Source organism: Asterias amurensis, chromosome 1, assembly GCF_032118995.1.
Source record: "Asterias amurensis chromosome 1, ASM3211899v1".
NCBI classification, from domain to species: Eukaryota; Metazoa; Echinodermata; class Asteroidea; order Forcipulatida; family Asteriidae; genus Asterias; species Asterias amurensis.
The window spans coordinates 18,926,219-18,947,276 of record NC_092648.1 but is presented as its reverse complement, the minus strand read 5'-3'; the positions used below and the strand labels follow the sequence as shown (position 1 = coordinate 18,947,276).

At 38.3% G+C, this 21,058-nt stretch overlaps 1 protein-coding gene across 5 annotated transcripts in view; it reads left to right on the top strand.

Annotated features, from left to right (window-relative positions):
• LOC139934374 (chromatin-remodeling ATPase INO80-like) overlaps positions 1–21,058 on the top strand; it is a 133,146-nt gene that overhangs the window by 85,139 nt on the left and 26,949 nt on the right. For 4 of the 5 annotated variants that reach the window (XR_011785780.1, XM_071930798.1, XM_071931522.1 and 1 more), the window contains one exon: positions 5,500–5,739. Coding sequence is in view for 4 of the 5 variants with exons in the window: in XM_071930798.1 (XP_071786899.1) it covers positions 5,500–5,696 (197 nt within the window). In the remaining variant the exon portion in view is untranslated. Of the gene's footprint in view, positions 1–5,499; positions 5,740–15,768; positions 15,851–21,058 lie in introns of those variants that run through there. The other variant, XM_071930113.1, reaches the window with a different exon arrangement.

The window sequence follows — 21,058 nt, the reverse complement described above, 5'->3', positions numbered from 1 at the left end:
GACATTAGGGGTTTGGGGGATCAAGATATCGCGATCCTACCCTCCTTAGGCCACGCCCAAGGCCGGTGAGAGGGACCAGCTTCTGTGTGTCCAGTACTACAGGTACATCCATTGGTTTTAAGGCTTTGTGGCTGTTAAGTCACTTCATCCTTGAAGCATTTGAGACTTGTCTTAACAAATAAACAAACAAATCAAAGATAGAACTTATACACTTCACCATGTGAAAAAACCTTGAAGATGATCTTAGAAACTCTGGACTCGGAATACAGTGCAGGTTTACAAAGAGATCAATGAATTGATAATAGAAACAAATTCAGCGAGAGCTGGTGATAATAGAAAGCATTGTACTCATCCTTTAGCTTATGATTCAGTCAAAAGGAATTGATTGGCTGTTTCCGAGGACTCCGCAAGCAAAATGTTTTTGATCCCTCCTTGGTCAAATTTCTGGATCCCTGCCTGCTTTACATGGCACATTAAGATCACAAATCTGTGGAGGGCACTGCCATGGTTTGTGCCCTGACGAGTTATGAGCGTAGCAGAGTCTTTTATATCAAAGGAAAAATTTACCTTTTAAGCCATGATTCAGCTAAATTTAACACTTTGTTTTCTTTAATGTACTATCACCAGTTGCAATCAATATGTAAATTTCTTTCTTCTTTTTATTTACACTTTAACAGATTTTTTTTCCGAAGGAAGGAAAATTTTGATAAATGCTTCTCTTTATTGTCGCCCAGAAAAAAATAATCAGGGATGAAATATTAAATTGTGCGGGCAGAAGACCGGCTGCAGCCAAAAAGAAGCGCTAGTATAATATAGTAGCGAACCCTGTGTGTATCTGATGGCCGATTTGATAGTGCACAATGGCATTTGGTAATGCGGCAAAATACTCATGAATTAATCAAGTAACGCTTCCAAACAGCCATTGAATAAAAGAAATTGTGACTCCCAGTGCTCCTTTGGGCTTCTAGCTCTATCCTCTCCCTTCCTTCCTTCCTCCCTCGACTTCAATACATTTGTCATCCTCCTGAAGATGGTGGCTTTTTGTTAATGAAAAAAGAAATCAGTGTGCAGCTGGGTCAGGATTCTAGAAATTCAAAGAAAATGGAATTAAGACTGTAACATCTGACAGCTCCCGAGGTAATAGCGCTAGCGTGGACGGAGGAGGTATGCATACCAATTCACATCGTCGTTTTCGAGATTGCTTGGCAATTATAACTGACCTGTTTTTGTTTTTTTTAGTAGTTGTCGTAGTGTTTTGTCAATGAATTCAATGTTGGCTGATGATGATTTTGTTTGTGGTGGTGTGTAAGAAGTGTTCTGTGTGAGAGGTGCTGCGTGAGAATGTTTTGTAGTGTTGGAATATTGAGTTGCTGCGTGGCACTGCAAAGGCTGGAGTACACGAGGCAATTTATAGGCAACGGGTTCTAGGCGGGAAGAAATTCATTCACATTTTGGTTTTCTTGTTGTTTTTCTTGAGGATAGTAAAGTTACAGCTTGAGCACTGTCTGTTGTCACAATCTCAAACAAGAAGGAAATTAATTCACATTTCAGTTTTCTCATTGTGTTTTCCTGGGGATAGTAAGTCTGTCCATTGTGCTCCCGGAGTGTTTAGTAATTATGAATGAATTAACAAACCTGTAAAAATTTGGAATCAATTGGTCATCAAATTTGCAAGAGAATAATGAAAGAAAAATCATCCTTGTTGCATTACTTTGTGCTTTCACATGCATAACAAAAGGCTTCAGCTGAAGTCTTTTACAATCTTTGAGTGAGAAATTACCTCTTTCTAAAAAACTACGTTACTTCAGAGGGAACCCGACCGTTTATCCAATCTGATTGGCTGAGAGGAGATCATGTGGTCATATTCAAACATTCAATATAAACATGGTCCTTTATTGCACAGCCACACGTACCGGTTTTAAACAAACTTTAAAACCTTGTTCCACTGTTTTATTCCCTTATTCAAGATAGCACTGACAACACAAGCACAAAGTTTAAAAGCTTTTAACATTTATGTATTCCAAGAGAAGTTTTTCTGTATTTATTGTTGTGATTAAGTTTCAAGGTGAAAATATACAGATCTGCGGGCTCAAGCCTCAATGAATTCTATAATGGAAGAAAAACCAATACAACATGAATGTCCTCCACATCAGCTTCTACAGCAAATCCCGCCACTATAATTGAGATTCCCAGGCCATGTTTTATTGTATTTCATTGGAACACATTTTTTATCCAGTACTAATATTTTAAGTCAATATTTCTGAGTCCGCTACTGACTGGAAACTAGTGTCAACACCTCGGATGGATCCAAGATTTTAGTATTTTAACAAGTAATTGAGCGCCTTGTCCCAGAGACGAAGGAATGTGATAGCCGAGATGGGAAGAAATTACACTTCATTTGTTGAAAGAGTGAAAATGGAGAACATGTCTACCTGGGCTTAAAGGCACTGGACACCTTTGGGTATTGCCAAAGACCAGTATTTTCAGTTTGTGTGCATAAAATAACAAATCTGTGAAAATTTTGGCGCAATTTGTCATAGAAGTTGCAAGAGAATAATGAAAGAAAAAACACCCTTGCTTGTAGCACAAATTTGTGTGCTTTCAGATGCCCAATAAGAGGCTTCAGATATTTGAATAAGAAATTATCTCTTTCTCAAAAACTGGGTTATTTCAGAGGGAGCCGTTTCTCACAATGCTTGTTACTATCAACAGCTCTTCACTGCTCTTTACCAAGTGGATTTTTGTGATAAAAATTATGTTGAGTAATTACCAATAGTGTCCAGTGCCTTTAAAACTATAGAAGAAAAAAATCTTTGTCTTCTTGGCAAACTGGGTGGTACCAGTGTGATACTCAGCTGAAGATTTCTTTAAGTCTTGCGTGCCTGATTCAATTTGACAGAGCGTATTGGCGGCTTACTACATTGGTCAGCCACACCAGTGTCTCCGTTTACAAAGTTTTCCTTCTTGCAATATTTCCGCAGGATTATCACGAGTGGCTAATGTTATGAGAATGAGAAACCCTTTTTTTGTCTTTTGGGGTCTATTATAAACCTTTTAGGCTATTGTCCATTCCCCTGGTCTCTGTCAGTGTTTCTCACGTGGATATGAATTGCAGTGGCTCTTCTAATAACATTAGAGCTGATGACTGCAGTTAATCCAGGGACTAAGGTAGCCCCTCCATGCAATTGTTGTCTTTAGTTTAGAGAAGTTCGGAAGATCCCTATGTTTGGTTCTCTGAAGCTATTAAAAACAGCCTAGATGCGTTGGCCGTGTTCAGCGGCGTGTGTTGCTTGCTACTACTACCTGCGGGCTATATAAGATCTCCAAAGGGAGGGCCATTTCACAGGTCTCGTAGCTTGTAATAACGGCATCGTTGTTGTGAATCCAATGGCTTGTTAAGCCCTGAATTCAATGGCTTGTTAAGCCCTACATTTCTATCTGAAAGGATCCAATCACCAGCAACGCTAATTTGTTAATATTTAATCTCTGATTTTATAGTTGTGTGATTTGTTAGAGAGGTATAAAGAATAGAACAGGATTTGGAATTGGATAAGATTGGTATGCCTGGCCCGGTGATAAGCAATTTTTCTTTGGGCCTACGTTCCTCAATCCTCTGCAATCGGACAATTTCATGAAGAGGATTTAGGATGGTTAAAATTAGTGGATGCTATTGGAATCTGATATCTTTAAAAAAAACTGTTTTTATAACAGCTTGCTGAGTAAAGCAAAACATAAATAAGTTGTGTTATTATTTTATCAGTGTCTTTCAGACCAATGTGTGTTTTAATGTTTCTTGTGATTGTGAATTGCAGTGTTATTAGTTTATTTGGACAGCTCAACGTAAGCCATCATAGCAAATCAGGGTCTGACTAATGTAGACAAAACCCACCAGAGTCGAGCTTTGAAGCTAACCAGGAAGTCACGACGACGACAAAATGCAAACCAAACAATTCCAAAATGAAATCTCAGCGTGGGCAGAGACCCCTTGAAAAGTACAAACCAATGATATTGATTCATAGGCTGAGTACCGGCCAAATTGAATTACCAAAAGCTTAAGCCCACAGTCCCGCCTGCTTCTCTGAAAATGAACTCAATAATTTATGCTCCCAAAAAATTGATTCTCTTTTTCTGTGTCGAGGAAAATGAATATTTCTTTTGTTTTCAAGCAAGAGGGGTGTCTGGGGATGCATGTTTTCAGATTTCTCTGGTTGCGAGAAATCAAAAGGTTTTTGAAAACTTATTTTCTTAAAGGCACTGTGGCCACTATTGGTAAATACTACAAATATCTGTTAGTATAAAAACGTACTTAGTAACGAGCAATGGAGAGATGTTGGTACATGTAAACATTGTGAAAACGGCTCCCTCTGAAATAAAAAATTTTGAAAAAAGAGGTAATTTACTTATGAAATTGGGCTTAGGAAGGTGGACAAAAGAGATAGTCAGGGCTGTCAACAGTTTAAGAGTGGTAAGGTGGAATTTAAAATCCAAGTTTGTGTCACTCAGAGCCTCAGTTAACGAAATCATTGAAAGAATATTCAATGGATGATATCACATGGTGTGAATGAGTGCTGAGTATCGCTTTAACCTGTAGACCATTGCTATTTCATTTAGACATTTGGATTATATTCAGAATATTGTCCAGATTTTTGGTAAATAATCTACCTTTTGAAATAGGACTGTTGATTGTTAAAGAGTTGTAGAATCCTGCGATCTCAACTGTCTAACAAATTGGGTTTCTGAGTTTAGATGGGGGCGGTTGACATGTTCGACAACTACTTCATTTAATTTCAGCTGCCCTGAGAGTTAGGAATCAAGCAATTGAGTGTCAATCTGTGATTGATACACCTAATTTGTATCACTCATGTGACACACAAACCCACTTACTGTCAATCACATTGAGCTGAGACCACTCCACGTCAACCCAAAAAGTTCCCACCTCGTGTAACCTTTTTGAAAAATAAAAATACCTTGTTGATAACCGTTTGTGCGGATGTGAGAACTTTCCTTGATCTGGATGTGTCCAAAACTGTGCCATATAGCCCCCGAATGAGAAAATAACTCCCCATGCCGGTAGTAAACAGTGCCAATATCATCGCCATAAGTGCCAATCTGTGGCTTACATTAGTTACCGGTGGTTTAAAAAGTCTTATCAGGTGAGGTTTGCAGTCGCACTATCTGAATAAATCTGAGTAGTATTGGTTCTGAAAAACACCAATGGTTTGTAACTATTCATCATTATAATTTTTCAGCCCTGTATGCTTCGATTTGGAAGGGCAAGGGCGGGCACCAAGGCATTTTCGACTTGGTGAAGGGCACCCTATGGGGAAATTGTAAATTTTTACTGTAGCATTTCAAGGGCACCAAGGCAATGACAAAAGGACAAGAGGGCAACCGCCTTCATTGCCTCCAGAAAGTATCAGGCCTGATTCTTATCATTGCCATGATTGAAGTAATGAAAATGTTTTAAAAATTCCACACTTTGTCTTTCCTTCATTGCAGAGAAGAGCAGCCGAAAGTTAACCCCACCAACCGGAGATGTGTCGTCAGGATCCACCGTCTCTCCGTCCAGGAATTCCAACCCTAGCTCTAGCCCGGTACCCACTCAGGACAGTCAAGATATTAAGGCTCCTCCTACAGGGCCATCCCCGGTTCCCTCATCGTCCAGCTCCATGTCATCTCATCAATCGCCGAGGTGATGAGGCGCTTCTCGCTGGGGAAGACCGCGATCGGTCATCAGAGGTGGGTTTTGTTCAATTCTTGTTTTATAAAGCGGAAGAGGAGATTAAAGGTTAACCATCATTTGCTTTAAAGGCAGTGGACACTATTGGTAATTACTCAAAATAATTATTAGCATAAAACCTTACTTGGTAACGAGTAATGGGGAGCTGTTGATAGTATAAACTATTGTGAGAAACAGCTCCCTCTGAAGTGACGTAGGTTTAGAGAGAGAAGTAACTTTCCTCGAATTTGATTTCGGGACCTCAGGATTAAATTTTGAGGTCTCGAAATCAAGCATCTGAAAGCACACAAATTATTGTGACAATGGTATTTTTTCTTTCATTATTATCTCGCAACTTCGACGACTCATGGAGCTCAAATTTTCACAGGTGTGTTATTTTATGCTTATGTTGAGATACACCAAGTGAGAAGACTGGTCTTTGACAATTACCAATGATGTCCACTGCCTTTATGTGTTATTTGATTTTTTCATTTCATTTTTTTCTTTGCGTGTGTCTTGTGGATTGCCACATACATGTACCTCATCTCTGCCAAGTCATCTTCAACATGCTCCAGAATCAGGCCGGGCGGTCAGGTTAGCGTAGTGGTTTGCCTTAATTTCCACTCACTTGATTTGGGTTGTCAGTCCCTGCCTGGCTGTGTTGGTTTTCCCTGGAATAATTTTCTGCGTTCCCCCCCCCCCCCCCCCATCAAACCAAACTTCCTTCTTTGTCTTCTCTCCATTGGGCTCTATAGTGTTTAAGTTATTTTTTCTTTTTCTGAGAGTCCTAGTCCTTTCTTTGTCGCGCCTTGAGCGCCTACTTGTTAGGTGGATATGTTTGCGCTTTACAAGTGTCATATTATTATTATTATTATTAGGCTTCACAACCAGAATTGATAAATGAAATGGAATGTTTAATCAAAAGATCTTCTTTATCCGTGGATAAAATCGGTATTTACGATAAAATAATTTCGTTGTGACACTCGGTATTCCATTTACGATCATTAACAATCGGCACTGGGGCCCTTTATAATGAGTCGCGCCATTGCCAAATCCAATGACAGACTATGAATGACAAAAGAGAATAGGTGTAATACAAATTACAGAATGGATTGTAGAGGTCATTTCTGTATAATGGCCCCATTACGGCATTATTATTTTGGATTAAGATATAAATTATGTTCTTGGTACAATGTCCTCTTCCTTGGTACAATGTCGTCATGTTGTCTGTGTGGTGTTTTAGGACAGCAAGAACGTTTTCATTTTTTATTTTGTTTTATTAATATGATTATCGGGATCAAACTAGCAGGAAGTATTTGTCTTGAAGGAATATATCGAATGGAGATTAATGGTTTAAAAATTACTCACTGGTCAGAAAATGCCAATCGCCAAATATACAGGGAAGTCTGTTCTCGTCATGGGGTACCTTTGACTTGAATTCTGGACTAGATTGTAATCCCACCACGCAAAGTTTCAAATCCTACTCATGCTGAAACTGCAAACCTCTCTGGCTATGGGGGAAACACCTATCCCCCTCCTCCATACCCCACATCCCACCCTGCTTCCTACATGCTCAGACAAAAACAGGCATTTTACCGACCTCCTCTGCCATGAATTGGACATGTTGATGTTCTATCCATTCTATAGGTGCATCAAGTGTATCTCCTGTATTGTTCATTGTTACTGATCTATTTCTGTTTCGTCTCTTTATTGATGAGGAGATGTTAATTATTGGCTTTCATTAGATTTTAATGGGCTCCACTCAGTCGCTTGTACTATGCCATTGAATCCGTACTTAACTCATCACTCACTGGTAATGGGTGCTCTTTATTTTGGGAGGGGGCGGTTTGGCGAAGAGGGGGGTGGGGATATTTTCCACAAAAAATGTGGGCAGTTGTTTTAATCAACCATGACATTTTTTCATTAGAAAAGTTCTGTAAAGGTGTTTGTTCTATACATATTTTTTTTATTACTGTGATGCGGTTTTCAATTCCATGAAATGATGAAAGGGAATGGCGCTGTGGCCTGTCGCAATAGAAGTTATTTGTGGAAAGATGATTGGACAATTGTTTAGGTTTTTTTTATGCATTTATAAATAATATAGAAACAGGAAGTGAAAACCGGGAGTGAAACATGTACAGTTATATTAATGAACTGGAAAAGTCAACCTCCTGAAATGTCATTCTCAATTTTATGTGTTCATTTACTGTTTGTTTATTTAGTTAATTTTGAACCAGGAGGAGTACCAATAGTTTCTGATAAACCATATTTTGAAGAAGAAAAAACTGTCCGTGTCCTGCCAACAATTTTTCATTCAGTTTTACAAAGAGGAATATCTCATTTGAGTAAATTAGATACTATTTTGTTTCAAAACGAATGAAAAAGTGGTGGCAGGATATGGGAACTTTTCCTATATATTATCTGGCCTTGTTTGAAATCTCAGTATGTATGCAACTGGATGTCATACATTCCTCACCAGTGATACCTATCACTGTTTTGGCTATCAATGTCATCAACTGATTTCGTAGTCATGAATGACTTTTTCCACTAGTGATATTGATCGTTGATAAGCGATCGCGAGAGGTATCGCTCAACTCAATTAAGACAAAGCGTAGATTGATAGTGTGTGAGGCCTGTTTTCAGCAGCACTGCATGGCAAGGTTATCATGGGGGCGATTATCAGTTGGTAATCTTAATTAGCAGTGGTGGGTTGTGTGAGTGTTTTGTACAGAAGAGTGCAAAGTGCGCTGTTGGGGTGACATTTTGCGCTGCATTTCCTGCCGCAGTGCGAGATAATAATTATACTATATAAAAACATTTGTAAAGCCCCTAATGCAAAACCTCTAAGCACATAAAGAGACCTGATTTCTTTAGGTGTAAAGAAATATTAGGGGTGTAGAATCATAAATAATGTTTTTATAGATGGTTGCTGTAAAAAAAATCATCAAAATGTCACGTATTTAGCGAAAAATGGAACAAAACAAAAAAGCGGCCATATAACAAGCTTCCGTTACACGGACTCTTTGAATGTGAATCTTACGTTAGGTTTTTCATCATTATTTACATTTAGTAGCGATAATTTGAATACATGATCTTTTTCGTCAATTATTCGTAAATAATTTTGTAAAAAAAATATTTAAATTTGGTTAAGTAAGTTACTTTTAGACGGCTGAAAGTAAAACTAGCCCGGAAGGTCACTTGATTGTTTGTACCACTTTTTGGTTAGAACAATCACGCGACCTGCGTTTTTGTCTTAAAATGCTCAAAAACGGCTAAATTTGATGATTTTTTTTAAGGACTGTTCTTCTTCATTCCTGGAAGACCGTTGAAGTCATATCTTAGTCTATTTTGTAGCCCAAAAAGCCCAATTCGGCCGGTGTGTCCCTTTAAGCACAAAAACCAGCTAACAAGTTGCCTTTTGATGTTACACAAGTAACTATCCTTCTCAAATTGTAAAAAAAACTAGCAGGCAACCAGCCATAAGCAATGTAGATTAAGTGGTATTTTGGCTGGTAACCTATAATTCATATTACCAACTCATTATGAGTTGTAAGCATTGTAGATTAAAGCCATTATACACTTTTGGTACAGACAAACAAACAAAAGTTCACAGATTTACAAATAATTTACAGGGTTTACAGAATGTAATGGTGAAAGACTTCTCTTGAAATATTAATCCATGAAATGCTTTACTTTTTGAGAAAACATTAAAACAATATAAATTCTCGTTAGCGAGAATTCCAGATTTTTTAAACACATGTCATGACACGGCGAAGTGCGCGGAAACAAGAGTGGGTTTTCCCCATTATTTTCTCCCGACTCCGATGACCGATTGAGCCTAAATTTTCACAGGTTTGTTATTTTATATATAAGTTGTGATACACGAAGTGTGGGACTTGGACAATACTGTTTACCGAAAGTGTATAATGGCTTTAAGTAGTATTTAGGTTCGTAATCTATAATTGCTAAGCTGGATTTTTCTGTGCTTTGAGCCTGATCTCCAAAATGGTTAAACATTACGGATAATTTAAACAAAATGTTATAAGAAACTATGTGGATCTCATACTTGAACGAAACCCACATTAGGGTTGCCCATCCAGTACACGGGAGACTGGCCTGAATGTGTAGTAGAAAATGCTGACATTATTAGAACACCACCCCGGTTTTTATTAAAGTTTTTCCACATTTTATGCTAAAAAACGGATGACTCAGATCTCCAGGTGTTCCATTGAGATTCATGTTGGGTACATCATCATCATCATCATCATCATGGTCGACAACGGCACAGACTTCGCTCTTTTTTTTTCATGCAACATGAATGAAGCTCTCGGACATGAATGAGGCATTTTGTGCTCCCCCACTCCAGAGCCAATTTGAGCTTGCCTTGCTCTAGGGGCTTGAGACTCTTCTCTCCACTGGCGGAGTGGCGTGTTAGAGTTTTTGGCTGCTGGTGTTTAAAAGCGCTGGACACTATTGGTAATCACTTGAAAGAATTGTTAGCATAAAAACTTACTTTGTAACGAGCAATAAAGAGCTGTTGATAGTATAAAACATTGTGAGAAACGGCTCCCTCTGAAATAATGTCGTTTTTTAGATAGAGGTAATTTCTCACTCAAATTAAAATACTTGAAGGCCTTGAAGCCTTTTATTATGAATCTGAAAGCACACAAATTTGTGCAACAAGGGTGTTTTTTCTTTCATTATTCTCTTGCAACTGCGATGACCAGTTGAGTTAAATTTTCCACAGATTTGTTTTGTTGATGCATAGACCTATGTTGGGATACACCAAGTGAGAATACTGGTCTCTGACAATAACCAAAAGTGTCCTGTGCCTTTAAGACATTGGAGTATTCCCCATAGGGCGCTGTTGGATCTGGGTGGACTCTGTTTTTGTGCACACTTTAGGAATGTGATTTTAGAGACATTATTAGGATCAATATTTGGGACTTTTTATTTCTCTAGATGTCTCTTCCCTGGTCTGTGTCCATTTAAAACCATTTTACATTGCATTTTGCTTCAGGAATTACATCAAAAATTTCGTTTAGATTGTTTTAAGTAAACTTGTGGTAAATGTATCTTCACATTGTTGTGCTCACATTGTTGTGCTCAAGAAATGAAACTGTCTATATTTATGGTGAATTTGGGTTTTGAAAAAATCTGTATTTTACCAAATACACCTTATGCACGTGATGTCATTTCAGTAGGACGCCATCGCCTTGAGGTCAGAAAAGGAAGTTTGGTCATTGGCCAGTCCTGTGCGCAGCGATACAAATCTGTGTGTTTCCATTGTTTTGTCATCGGTTTACCTCTAAAATAAATGGCGGCTAGATGACGTCAATGCATAAGGTCTGTTGTTTACAAGCTATTTGTTACTAGGTTTGTTCACTCCATGGCTACAGTTTGAACGCTTTATGGTCGACAATTATTTGAATACTCTGCTCGTGCCATCTGCCTCAGACATTCGTTGCCAGGTTGCAATTAATTGTTGATTTTGTTGTCACATTGAAGGCTTTTGTAGTAATTGAAGAGTATGTCGCATGAAATTTAATTGGGGTCCTTCCTGTTATTTTTCTGTGTCGGTGTTTTTCCTAATTTTGTTAAATTCATTGAAAAGGAAAAAGAATGTGGTATACAGAAGTGATGGAAATACAGTGGGCATTGGAGACTGTGAATGGTGTGAGATCAGTGGGGCTGGATTCCTGTGTCTCTAGGTAGGTTACCTGTTTGAAATGTAGTTTGAACCAGTCTGAGCTGTTGTTGCTTTAGTGTTACCTGTTTGAAATGTAGTTTTAGCCAGTCTGAACTGTATTTGCGTTTGTGTTTGGTGGTAACGTCAACAAAAAAAACCACAATTTCAGACTTGAAATCAAGTCTACAAAGGTTCAGGGCGTATTATTTCACAAAATAAAACATTCCCATCGAGATATTGATGAGCTGTCCAAATTGTTGACATGAATACTATGGGAAGAAGGGGATGAGGGTGTCTGGATATAGCCTCAGTTTGGTCAGGTTGGTGTAGTGGTGTCTTGCCTCGCCTTCCACCTCTGGGACCCTGGTTCGAATCCCACCGGGGCACTATACGGATTGGGTTTTCAGCCCCTACTTGACTGCATGGGTTTTCCCTGGAATAATTCTCTGGGGTTTTCCTCCCACATCTGAAGTTTCTTCATCATCTTGTCTTCTTGTTTGGCTCTTACTAGAGCATTGAGAATATTTATCCAGATTCAGTATACAAGAGACCCAAGTCTGAACAATAAGAGAATGTAGAGAGGACGTCAGTTGTAACCATTGACTTAATGAGACTTTGTGTGTATAGTTGGTGTGTCTTCCACCAGGGCTCAATTTCATAGAGCTGCTTAAGCACAAAAAAATAGCTAAGCATGAAACATTAATGCTTACCAGAATAAGGTTACCAGCTAACAATGCCATGTCACATTTTTTGCTTAGCAGTAGACCATTAAGCGATGTTTTCTGTTTAAGCCAAACCATGCACTTTTGCCTTGGCTAAAGTATCGAATACAGAAATTATGCTGACTTAATAAGGTTACCAGCCAATATACTATGTCACATATATAATTTATCACTGGTATCCTGGTTTTTTTTTTTTTTTTCGCTTAGCAGAAATTTGTAAACAGTAATTTCTACTTAACTAGCTCTTTGAGATTAGGCCCAGTCTGGAATGAGATACTTTGTGATTGTCGAACTATTTTCCCACTATAAAGTGTTAATTGATTGGGAACAGTGAAAATAAGAAGTGACAAGTACCCAGTAGCTCGCTATTGCTATGTGTAAACTCAGGCAGCGAGGACAGCACTTTACAATATGACTTCATTGTGGATGTGGGATGGTGTGGGCCCTGCTATCAATTATTATACTGATATCAATAAAATGATGCGTGTCACAGACAAAGGAAGATTGTCTAGTAAAAAATTGTCTGACAATAGAATTGCAATAAAATTGCAAATTACCTTTTTATTACCAAAATAATAATTAGATTTAGATAATTTCTGAGAAAGCAAATAAGTGAGTTTTTCCCCCTGCTTTTAAGTGTTTGTTAAAATTATTTTTTAGGCCTTATTAGGCCTTATTGTTATTATTTACAATGGGTGATATGTTGTCATGGTAACCAACTGTTAATGTTAAACCAAATTTGTGGAAATGTAAGCATTTTGTTGCTTCTATCAATTAAAAGGGATGAGGATTGTGTACAAAAATGAATGATTTGATGACATAAAAGGTGTAGGAGTTGGTGACTGGTAATGGGTTGGAACGGGCAAGCAGACGATGGCTACTTTTTAATTTGGTCTGAACTAAAAAATAACGTATTGAAAATGTAGATCAGGTGATAAATATAAATGTTTTTACTGGTCTTTGATGTTTACCAAGTTGTCCTAGTGCGAAAGATTAGTGTGCTTAAAATCATCAATTTGGAGTCTTAATGGCTTCTGTGGATAATCACAAGTACGTACAGCTGTAAAAACTACAATAAAAACATATATGTGTTATATCCGGATATGTGTATACTTTTTTTTTTTTTAATTGCCACTGTACCAGTAAAAGTCAAATACCGTCCACATTGCAAAAGAATCTTGGAAGTTGTCCATCTGAGGAAAAGTATGTTTTCCTTCTAATTCCAGACTTAAAAAAGAAATTTAAATTTTCAATTAACTCTTTATTCCTAAATATAGTATTTCAAATTACATAAATTACAAATGACGATCAGCCCAAAATAAAAAGACTTTCAATAACAGAAACTCACAAACAGCAAGATGGCTAATAGTATTTCTGACCAATTATATTTTAAGGAATCCCCTACTAAAATCTTAGGAGCTGATTGATGCATGCCTGATGCTAAGTAATTAATTTTCTCTCAATTTTTTCCCCCCTCACCCCCCCCCCCCCCATTTTTATGTTGGTAAAACTGGTCGGCATAAGCCGCCATCATTCCACACATAATGCCTTAAGGAGACCGCTGTTCTTGATGCGCCCGCAATCGACACGGAAATAATCGTGATACGATCCCCGGGTTATGTGCAGTCAGCAGTACTGGGGGTCAATGACCGGCGTCCCAGGCCAGCGTCCGTCATTTGGATGCCCGACTGGTTAATGTGACTGTGTATATGCTTGGTTAATGATTACGCACTTCACGAGAGCGGAGATGATTCGGACTGATCAATACGTGTTTATATACACACGTTGTGAGTCTTCTGTCTTTTTCATTTAGTCTTATCGAGTCACTGTCATACAAATCATGGTGGTTTTTTTTCTTTTGATTTTTGACTTTTTTTTTTTTTTTTTTTTTTTTCATTTCGTTTTAGACGAAGTGATCTTGACCTTGTAGAAATGGAGAGACCTATGTTGAGGATGTTGTACGTCACTTAAGAGTGACAATATAAATGCTCACAGATTTGCACATAGCTTACATGGTATGGAAAATGGTAATTTATGGTGGAAATTTGCCTTGGATATTTTTGCTTGAAATGCTACTAAGTTTTGGGGGTTCTTTTCTTTCCACTTCCTTTTAGACACAATGATCTTGACCTTGTAGAAATGGAGAGGCTTTCGTTGAGGATGTTGTACAACACTTAAGAGTGACAATATAAAATGTTCACAGATTTGTAAATGACTTACATGGTATGGAGCTGGTCATGGTAGAAAACTTCCCTTGGGTATTTTTACTTGAAATGCTACTGTTTTTGTTCAAATCTCGCAAGTCTAAAAGCATACTGAAAACATAGAAGCCTTAGGTCTTTTACCCCCTACTTTTTTCTAGTGTCTCTGTCGACAGATTGAGCTTAAACTTTCAAAGGTTTGTTATTTCATGTATGTCAGGTCACATAAAGTGTGGATACTGGTCTTTAACAATGTTGTCTTCATGCTGTAAAGGTCTCAAAGAAATGATTTTAGAATGGCTTTTAGAATGTATGAAATAGGTTGTCATACAAGAACTCAAGGATGGTATTGTTACATTAGTGCCATACCAGGGGTCGGTTTCACAAAGACAGTCCTAACTTAGGACTAGTCCTAGAGTTATTAAAGGCTAGTCCTAAGTTAGGATGAGTAAAGGCCCGGTCCCACTGCAGGGATAACAAGAACGATAACGACGCAAAGAGAACGCATTCAATTGGTTGAATGAGCGTGTGCATATTCTGCGTGGAGCAATTCAACCAATAGATTGCGTCGTGATCGTTATCTTTTTCGTTATCGCTGCAGTGTGACTCGGCCTTAACACACCCTCGAGATGAGACTTGACTCTTTTTGAAATACATCCCCAGGTTCGCTCTAAACTTTCTTGTACTTAGTAGGATTGTCAAACTATTGCTTTATTGCAATTATTGATGATTACACATGATTCATTCCCTTGGTGAAGAAACCTGTGTAAATGCTGCCATAAACCTGTCAAAAAAAGGAATTACAGTGGAGTAACTTGCAGACCTGACTCGTCGTTCTTGTAAGGGCAAGGCAATTTTCTCGTAATAGAGGGCACCAAGATGAGAGAAATTTAAATTTCTACTGAAAAAAGCAATAAAGGTTTTATGAACAGTCTAAGTATACTTTGGCATTGTAGGCATTGTTTCCCCCGAGTGTAGGTTTCACTAAATGTTTTATCGCTAAGAGTAAGAGGTCCAGAATTAACTGCGCAGAGTAAATCTTTCATTACCAAGCTGTTGTTAATTGACAGGGAACACTCGTGCGCCAAAACCTATTTACGCAAGCATCATTATAGAACATGGCCAGAAACATCCATAAGGCTTTCCAAAGTAAACCACAATGAAAAAAAAAAAAACGCACTGTTGTTCTCTCTCTCACTGTTTAATTACAGGAAGAAGACAAAAATGTCCAAGTTGGGAAAAACCTCTTAAATCTGACAATCGTAGAGAGACTCATTGACTCAGTTGTCACGTTTCTTTCATCTACTTTTCCTTTAATAACATGAGCAGGGTGCTTTATTCTCTCTCCCCCCCCCCCTCCCCTCCCCATGTCTTGATTCTGAGTCTTCGTGCGCTAGCTCACCAAACGCAGTCTCTTTCTTTATTTTTTAATTGAAGGCAACATCACGAAAGGAGCAAGTAAATTTCCTGTGCAGAGAGGGAGTGGAGAGCGAGAGGGGAAACAGCGAGATTGGCCCGTGGGCAATGTGATGGATCAGCCCTCTTTGCTCAGTAATTGCTCATTACTCTATGCATAAAATGCCACTGCGCCCTGGACCGGCAGACGATTTTCTTCATTCACTGTATTTTAGATTTGCGTCTTTTTTATTTGAATGAGAGAAAACTCTAATTGGTGATTCAGACTATTCGACGATGGGTCGACACAAAACCTCAATAAACAGTGTCTGGCTAGAGATTAGTATTTTGTGATTTCTTCTATTGATGTTACATCTACACCTTGCACAGAATAATAAGTTTGTGATTTATTGCCTTCATCTTAATCAAACCAAACCTGACCTGTTGTTCATGATTATTCGTTCACTCCGTTACTTATTTTCCAAGTGGCAGATTTCTGTCAGAGACTTTAAATTACATCTCAATCAAGACATGCTCTTGTTTGGTTTTTGGTTTTTTTTTAGGAGGTGATATTTACAGGTTCAGATTCAATGAAAATAAGTCTTTGAAGTCTTTTGTTTCTGTTGGAGTCTTTCTATTTATTATATTTTAGAGGTGCTCCTTTAATGCAAGTTTGTTTGTACACATGAAGGCCTCCTTTTGATCACATGGTCTAACAGAGTGCCCCTTCAAGTACTATGGTTTGTACACATCCCCTAGATCTTCTGTTGACCACATATACACTTGCATATTGCTCCTTTAAGTATTGTGGTGTGTACACATCCACAGGCCTCCTTTTGACCACATATGTTCTTGTAGAGTGCTTCCTCATATCTTGAGGTTTGCACGCACCTCCATGCCTCCTTTTGACCACATATGTTCTTGTAGAGTGCTTCCTCATATCTTGAGGTTTGCACACACCTCCATGCCTCCTTTTGACCACATATGTTCTTGTAGAGTGCTTCCTCATATCTTGAGGTTTGCACACACCTCCATGCCTCCTTTTGACCACAGATGATCTTGCAGCGTGCTCCTTTAAGGTGTGTTTTGTACACATCCCCAGGCCTCCCTTTAACCACTTATGCTCTTGCTGAGTGCCTCTTTAAGTCTTGTGGTTTGTACACATCCCCAGGCCTCCTTTTGACGGTTTGACCACATTAGCTCATATTTGGGAGTGCTCCTTTAAGTCTTGTGGTTTGTACACATCCTCAAGCCCCATTTTGACTACTTGACCACATTAGCTCATACTTGGGAGTGTTCCTTTAAGTCTTGTGGTTTGTACACATCCCCAGCTGGTTGACCACAGATGCTCTTAGTTGTGGAGTGCTCCTTTAAGTCTTGTGGTTTGTACACATCCCCGAGCCCCATTTTGACTACTTGACCACATTAGCTCATACTTGGGAGTGCTCCTTTAAGTCTTGTGGTTTGTACACATCCCCAGGTCCCCTGGTTGACCACAGATGCTCTTAGTTGTGGAGTGCTCCTTTAAGTCTTGTGGTTTTGTTCATATCCTGGGGCTCCCTTGATTGACCATTGATGCTACATGCTTGAGTACTCCGTAATGTTTGCGGTTTTTGTCATATCCTAGAAAATGACAATTGTTGTGCTTTGAGCTCATCTTTGCTTCACTGCATTCCAGTAAAAAAAAAAATTGCTTATTTGTTGCTCTCTATTTTTTCCTGGTGACCAAAAACATTGACTTCCTGGGCTCAGTCCACAAATTGCATGTCTTCTAATACAAAGTTGACTTAGTGCCCTCTAAAGTCAAATGTGTGACCATAGAGCAAGGTGTGACGTACACTTGAGGGGCATACAGCATGATTTGAGTAGAGTTTTAACAAAATTAACAGTCTGTCTCGGAAACAAATTGGTCACCATTTGTACATTTATTGTACATTGTTATTATCTTTTTGTTTACAATACTTTGTTCAGTTTTATCTACCTTCGTATATGTCTGGGTTCTCCTCATGTACAAGCTTGAATATCAGGTTGATACCTATTTTTAATAGACCTAACACACACAGGAAAAACGTAAAAGTGAAACCATTAAAAATGCTCCAGATTGCACTGAGCTATAAAGACAATGGACACTTTTGGTAATTACTCAAAATAATTATTAGCATAAAACCTTTCTTGGTAACAAGTAATGGGGAGAGGTTGATAGTATAAAACATTGTGATAAACGGCTCCCTCTGAAGTAACGTAATTTTATAGAAAGAAGTAATTTTCCACGAATTTGATTTTGAGAACTCAGATTTAGAATTTGAGGTCTCAAAATCAAGCACACAACTTTGTGTGACAAGGGTGTTTTTTTCTTTCTTTATTATCTCGCAACTTACTGACCGATTGAGCTCAAATTTTCACAAGTTTGTTAATTTATGCATATTTTGAGATACACCGAGTGAGAAGACTCGTCTTTGACAATTACCAAAAGTGTCCAGTGTCTTTAAGAGTCCCTGCCTGTAAGAATGTACCAAATTAGGGGGGGGGGGTGTGATTCATGGGTTCGCAGATCTTCGTCCAAAAAATTAGAGTGATACACCATCATACCAAACGAATAAATCCAAAATTTTAGTTTGCTGACGCTTTCGGTTTTGGAGTTACCAGTTATCAAAGTTTGGGCCAAAAAGCCCTCAAGAAACGAATAGTACATTCCCTGTAAACACAAAAACGTGCGCCAAGGTCATCCCAGAAAAAGTAAAACATTTTTTGAAACCTCCAGTTGGGCTTATAACAAAAGTATAAAAAAAAAATTGGGATCTCGTTGGCGCATCATGTTACGCGCACCTGAACCTTTGACGAACAGTGCCCTCGTGCCATTTTCAACGCCTCATAACTCAGCGCGCCTATAAGATCCCATAAATTGAACAAGTTCAAATGAAAGAGCTTGCATCCCTAAAACAAATTTAAGTGCAAAGTGAGTGGGATCTCGTTGGCGCAGAGAGATAATAGAGGTCAAAGTTCAAATTTTACCAATATATTGCGTTTTCGCACCTCCATAACTTCGCGCGCCAACAACAAAAAATTGTTTTTATGGCAACTGGGTATTGGAACAGTTTTCATCTAATGACAAATGAAAAAAGAATCTTGGGATCTCTGCAACTTGCATGTCAAAAGATTTTTTGAAAATTTTCTAAAGTATTGTCATTCCACACATTTTGGCCTAAATTGGCACATTATTCACTTTTAAGTTGAGTGTTCCTAAACAGATATCAATTGAAAAATAATTGGGATCATGTTGGCCCCGCCAATATAACAAAGGTCAAAGGTCATATGAAACTACACTACTGCCTATTTCGGGCGATTTTGCGTCGTCTAGAAATCCACGCGCCAATATGATCCCATTAAGCTGTCTGCGTTTTATGATTATATAGATTCTCAGCAACACATAAAAAGCAAAAACCAAATGGGATTTGAGTGGCGCTAACAAATATTACAGATCAAAAGTTCACAATACATGCCTATACTTATGCATTGCTGTGGCAACCGAAAGTGAGAAATATTGCTGTTGCCAAGGTCAAAGGTTACAAAGAATATGGGTGTTTTTTATATTTTCTGTCAAGAGCCAACTTCAGAGCCTTTTCAAGATTTTATTTAATGAACAAGGGCTCTTTCCTTTATGTTGGGGAAAACCACTTATAATATCTAGGCACATGTGATTGTCCCAAATTAATTATAGAGCCCTTGTTCATTTGATAAAATGATGACATGGCTTTGAAGTTGGCTCTCCACAGAAAATATTGGTGTTTTGTAATACATTTTCTGTCAAGAACCAACTTCGAAGCCCTGTCAACATTTTATCAAAAAAGGATGGGCTCTATTATTAATTTGGGACAACCATATGTGCCTAGATATTATAAGTGGCTGTCCCAAACTGAAATGATAGAGCCCTTGTTCTTTAAATAAAATCTTGAAAAGGCTCTGAAGTTGGCTCTTGACGGAAATATAAAAAACACCCATATTCTTTGTAACCTTTGACCTTGGCAACAGTTACCAACCAACATTAAACTAACACCATTTGTAAAAACAAGTCCAGTCTATATCTTGACCAAAATTCATTTTGGAGACCTATCCCCTTCATGGTTTGCCAACATTTTGAAATTGGGGGATATTTCTCACTTTCGGTTGCCACAGCAATGCATAAGTACAATGTGTATAGGCATGTATTGTGAACTTTTGATCTGTAATATTTGTTAGCGCCACTCAAATCCCATTTGGTTTTTGCTTTTTATGTGTTGCTGAGAATCTATATAATCATAAAACACAGACAACTTAATGGGATCATATTGGCGCGTGGATTTCTAGACAACGCAAAATCGCCCGAAATAGGCAGTAGTGTAGTTTCATATGACCTTTGACCTTTGTTATATTGGTGGGCCAACATGATCCCAATTATTTTTCAATTGAAATCTGTTAAGGAACACTCAACTTAACCAAATACAAGAAAACATTGATGGGATCTTATTGGCATAGATGCTTACAGTGATGAAAAAAGTGAATGTTGTGCCAATTTAGGCCAAAATGTGTGGAATGACAATACTTTAGAAAATTTTCAAAAAATCTTTTGACATGCAAGTTGCAGAGATCCCAAGATTCTTTTTTCATTTGTCATTAGATGAAAACTGTTCCAATACCCAGTTGCCATAAAAACAATTTTTTGTTGTTGGCGCGCGAAGTTATGGAGGTGCGAAAACGCAATATATTGGTAAAATTTGAACTTTGACCTCTATTATCTCTCTGCGCCAACGAGATCCCACGCACTTTGCACTTAAATTTGTTTTAGGGATGCAAGCTCTTTCATTTGAACTTGTTTAATTCATGGGATCTTATAGGCGCGCTGAGTTATGAGGCGTTGAAAATGGCACAAGGGCACTGTTCGTCAAAGGTTCAGGTGTGCGTAACATGATGCGCCAACGAGATCCCAATTTTTTTTTTTACTTTTGTTATGAGCCCAACTGGAGGTTTCAAAAAATGTTTTACTTTTGTTGGGATGACCTTGGCGCACATTTTTGTGTTTACAGGGAATGTACTATTCGTTTCTCGAGGGCTTTTTGGCCCAAACTTTGATAACTGGTAACTCCAAAACCGAAAGCGTCAGCAAACTAAAATTTTGGATTTATTCGTTTGGTATGATGATGTATCACTCTAATTTTTTAGAAGAAGATCTGAGAACCCATGAATCACCACTTGGTACACTCTTACAGGCAGGGGCTCTTAAAACTAAAGAGCAAGGGAAAACAAGTACAGAATACCCCTAGTTTTGAAAATCAAGTAAAGAACCTTGTGAACCCTG